Raw genomic sequence first — 5,254 nt, forward strand, 5'->3', positions numbered from 1 at the left:
TGGGTGGGAGCTCAGGCAAGAGGTTAACCTGAGTGGACATCTAAGGGGCACAGCAGACTTGGTTATGCTCTGAACCCACATGAGTTACAAGCCGGGCAGCAGCTTCCTAGGTGCACATCTCTTCCCGGTGAAACATCACTTGATATGTACAAGCTATTAATAAATTGAATATATCAGTTGTCATGGTAGACATGGCAGGGGTTTTGTTTTGATCAGAACTGAATAACTCTTAGGAAGACCAAGAGTTTCCACATGCGGCTGCTGTTCCTCAGCCCTTTCTTCAGGATCCTTCAGCCTTCAGCCTCTGCTTTAAATTGACACTGAGAAGATGGGCGGGTGAATTAATAACAAGCTGGGGGATGCCACATGTCTTGGGCCCGCTGAGGTCACAGCTCAGACTTGGAGTGGACTGTGGTCAGAAATGAAGCGGTAGGTGGGAGGGTGGATGGAGAATCCTAGCAGGCAGCAGGACTCAGAGGTGGGCAGTCCGCTGATTGGATATGTGCAGGCATCTGGCGAGGCAGATGCCAGGAGCTCTGTAAAGCATTCCTGTTCTCAGGCAGAGAAGAGAAAGGCAGGGCTTCAAGGTCAGTGAGAGGGCAGGGCAAGGGAACTTTTATCGATTAGTTATTATATTCATGATAGTGTGTGAGATAAATATGTTGATAGAGAGATGATAGGTATATTTCTTTTAATTCTTACCATAAACCTGAAAGTATTAGAATTCGTTTTTTGTAAATGAGGAATCTGAGACTTGCCCCCAGGTCACACACTGATCAGAGGTAGAGGAGGTAAGACTCAAGTGAAGGTTTGCCTCACTCCCAAACCCATAAAACCTTTACACTTTTCAGAATTTTGGAGCTAGGAAGCATAAAAAAATGGAGAGGAGTCCACAGGGCTGTGTTTGCGTGTTAGTATAGGCCGGCTGCCATCTCACTGGACTAGATAGTGGACTGGGTTGAGAGGCAGAGGGTATAAACAGAGTCCCGTGGGTCCCTGAAAGAAACTGCAGGTTTGATCTATTTGCTGTGAAGGATTGAGATATGGCATTAAAGTTCAGAGGTCAATATAGTCAATTTAATAGGAAGTAACTAAATTCTAACCCCCTTAGATTGGGGCACAGAGGCAGTTTAAGCTCCTTTTACCTAAGTCTAGGTGAACTCACTGAATCAAAGGATGGAGGCATCAGTAGAACCAATTGTAGTAATCTGGGTTAAACAAATTAGGGGGCTGAGGATTAGGGTGTGATGCTGTAGATGGAGATTTAGCCAGCGGTTCTCAACCTGTGGGTGGAGATCCGTTTGGGGGTCGAATGACCCTTTCACAGGGGTCGCCTAAGACCATCGGAAAACACATATATAATTACATATTGTTTTTGTGATTAATCACTATGCTTTAATTATGTTCAATTTGTAACAATGAAAATACATCCTGCATATCAGATATTTACATGACGATTCATAACTGTAGCAAAATTACAGTTATGAAGTAGCCATGAAAATAATTTTATGGTTGGGGGTCACCACAACATGAGGAACGGTATTAAAGGGTCTCGGCATTAGGAAGGTTGAGAACCACTGGGTTAAGTGGTTTTGCTCAAGGACAGGGAGCAGCAGATGAGAGCCCAGTGTGCAGGTTCACCTCTTACCCAGCCTGGGGTTTTATCCACCGGGGGATGGGGTTGCTTCCTGGCCACCTTTGGTCCTCTATCTCTCTAATAACAGTGACATTGACTCCTGCAACTTTCATTTTCGTTTTCTTCAAATACTCCTCATGTATGTAAGTAATCTGAGAAAGGGGTTATTATTAAACAAGGGTTTGGCCACAGCCACTTTGCCACTGGGAGATCTGGCGGGGTGGGGGTAGGGGGGAGAAGAGAGAACATGGGAGAGAAGCCAGGTTTAACAGCATAAAAATTTTTTAGGTGGTCTGGACAGTTTCTTAATTGTTTTATGCCGTAGATTCCTCATTTGTTTCCTGGGAGTAACAATAGTATCCCCTTTACAGAGGCACTTTAATAATGAGATGAGATAATAGATGTTGACTACTAAGCTCAGTGCCAGCAGAGTGGTTTACAGTAGTCTACATGCCAGAACTCAAAATTTTAGTTATTAAAGGATGTGAAGGTGATTTACTCCAACATCCAGTGCCATTTTGGAGATAGCATGATGTCCAGCTATTCTAATGTGTCTTGTTTTATGCTTTATAATATGGCTCTTTCAGACCATCCAGCCCTACTCACTAGATTTTTTTTGGAGTTTAATTTAAACATTTTCATCAAAGTTAATGTGACTCTTCTCCTCGCAGCCACCAAGCATGATGACTGCCTTGAACTGTGCACCACCAAAATAATATTACCTTCTCCCAGCTTCTTCCTACAAATAGCATCTTCCTGATCTTATAAAACCAATACAGGAGAAAATATTATATCCAGGAGGAAATTATGATCAATTTTTAGGGTGGAGAGCAAGATAACATTTTAAAAAGCCAAACCTGAGTAGCATACAGATACATTTAATTTGAACCGTTTCTTCCCAGGAACATCCTGATTTTCTGGTTATGAAACCATTGGAGTCATCTTGTAGACTTTGGTCTAAAACTTACAGCATGCAGCAGTCTTCCTCTCTTGTTCTCATAAGGAGAAGGGCTGACTGTCTTCATGCAAATTAGTCTGCTTTTGTCAAAAACTTCAGGGACTCATCTCTAAAATGTAGATTCACAATAAGTGCAACTGACTGTTCTTCTTTCAGCTTATGTAAGATTGTTTCCCACAGTATGGAATACTTTAAAAATAAAGTGTTTCATCACATTGCCAAAACTCTAGCCATGCCTTTGACTGCCTTCAGGGGTGGTGATGGAGGTGGGGAAACTAGCTATTCAGTACTCCATTGTTTTAGAGGATTTTGCACATAGCTAGGGAAAGTGCAAATGAATGCAGAAAGATAGGACCGATGTTCTAAATTTAGGACTAGCAATTATAGACATTGGAGTTCTGAGCTTCGTTTTGCTTTTCTGTCATTAGTAATACGTGTAAAAAAAAATACCAAGTAGCGATAGTATAAAAATTAATATGAGTAAAATTTTTGACAATATCTAACACTTCAGAAATGTATCTCATTATTCTGACTCTATTAATTGAGGTTTCTTTTCTCTCCCCCACCCTGTATTTCAGTGACAATTTCAACAAGCACCTTTTTTGATGGGTTGCTGGTGACAGGACTCTACACATCTACAAGTGTTCAGGCTTCACAGAGCATTGGAGGTTCTAACGCTTTTGGATTTGGTAAGCTATCCTGATATAAGAAATCAATAATTGTCAATATTTTATACAGTTATAGGTCTTGTTTTTTAAAATATCTGTTTTAAAATATTAGGCATTCATTATTTCAGATAAAATAATATGATGTGATTTTTGTGTGTTTGCTTTTGGAGTTGGGTGACTTGAAATAAGTCATGTAAATGTGCAGCCAACCATGAGCTTGGCGTGACCGTCCTTCTCTTCACCCTCTGCCACTATTACACTTGGTCCTGTAGGTTCATGTACAGTTCTCTCTTCTATCATTTACATTGGATAAATGTAAATGATAGTGCACGAATTCATGCACCGGACCTCTAGTTAAAAAATAATGCAAGAATAAATTCAGTTTTGCATACTCACAACTCTAAACCTACTTTTGCCCCACCCTGTATATGACGTACTACCTCTTCTGTTATAACAGGACCCACTAGTAGGATTGTCAGATTTAGAATTGGAATTCACTCTGATGCCCATGTAATTATTCAGTATCCTCTTTTTATAAACAATTCTTAAAATTGTTTATAAAGTGTCATGTTGAGTTTGGCAAGTAAGCATTCAGTACTACATATAGAAGTTGGTAATAATTGTTTAAATGATTGAATCCTATGAGTATTCATAAAAGAATGTGATTTAATATTTAAAGCACTTATATGGGGTCTTTATCCTTAAATCAGAGGCCTGGCAGGTTACTTATGTGGGGAGGCAGAAGGCGACATGATGGTCACTCATTTTTCAATTTGGAAATCTCGGCTTTACCCATAATGTGGTAAACGTGTCAGGCTAGAATTAAGTAGGCCCTGTTAAGCATCAGAAATGCAAATTTAACATATCAGTTTGTGTAAAGCATGAAATCACTGATCTTATTCTAAAACTGGAAAACTGCATAGGACTTCCTCCATTGATGTGAGAAGAAAGAATTGGGTTATCAAAGGTGGCCATGTGTTCAGAGTTTGTTTGTTTTCCTGGGGTATTTATTAAGTAAATAATTTCTACTTTTGATATATGAAGGAGTATCTCCTCTGTGTCCAGTTTGATATTAACTCTGCCCAGGTAACCTACTGATTGATGTCAGAGTCATAATGCTGATGCTGCATTGTCATTCTGCTGGCCCAAGATGAGTTTCACTCCATAGGGCTTCAAGGAGCTGGTAGTCATTTAATCATCATGGTAAATTTTGACATTGAGGATTTGTCCTATTTTTAAAAGATCTCATATAATCTTTTACAATCTGTTGGTAACTACTTCTAAGGTCTAATTCTTTAGAAAATAATTCCTCTAAGACTTTAAAAATTCCACTTTTTTAGCCCCACCTTCTTTGTGCTCTGCGGAAGTGAAATGTTAGTTACAATTATGTAGTTAGGTACATAATGTACACCTTGGGGCAAAAGTAGGTTTACAGTTGTTCGTATGGAAAATACTACAATAATCTATATCTAATCTAATAAAAGAGAAACATGCAAATTGACCACACCTCCGCTATGCCCCCAAGCCACGCCCACCAGCCAGTCAGAGTGACTATACGCAAATTAACCCATCCAAGATGGCAGCCGGCAGCCACGGAGCTGGAGCAAGCAGGAGGCTTGGTTGCCCCGGCGATGGAGGAAGCCAAGCTTCCCGCCTGCCCTGGCCGGCTCTGAGCGCCATTCAAGGCAACAAAGTTTCAATTATAGAAGATAAATAAATCCCAGATACCTGCTTCCAGCCAGCCTCCACTGGGAGCTTGGGTGGCTGGGGGCCATGGCCAGTCTGCAAACAGCCATCAGCCACTCACCCAGGCTGGCCAGGCACCCCAGGGGGGACCCCCACCCTGAAGGGGCTGTGGCCAGCCTGCAAACAGCCATCAGCCCCTCACCCAGGCTGGCAAGGCACCCCAGCGGGGACCCCCCACCCTGAAGGGGGTGTGGTCAGCCTGAAAACAGCCCTCAGCTCCTCACCCAGGCTGGCCAGGCACCCCAG

General features: G+C 41.7%; 1 protein-coding gene across 1 annotated transcript in view; it reads left to right on the forward strand.

Annotated features, from left to right (window-relative positions):
• The window catches only part of RELN (reelin), a 475,654-nt gene that overhangs the window by 89,237 nt on the left and 381,163 nt on the right, over positions 1-5,254 (forward strand). The window contains exon 7 of the mRNA XM_005862985.2: positions 3,173-3,283. Within this exon, the coding sequence (XP_005863047.1) occupies positions 3,173-3,283 (111 nt within the window). The remainder of the gene's footprint in view (positions 1-3,172; positions 3,284-5,254) is intronic.

This window comes from Myotis brandtii, unplaced genomic scaffold, assembly GCF_000412655.1.
Source record: "Myotis brandtii unplaced genomic scaffold, ASM41265v1 scaffold17, whole genome shotgun sequence".
Lineage (NCBI taxonomy): Eukaryota > Metazoa > Chordata > Mammalia > Chiroptera > Vespertilionidae > Myotis > Myotis brandtii.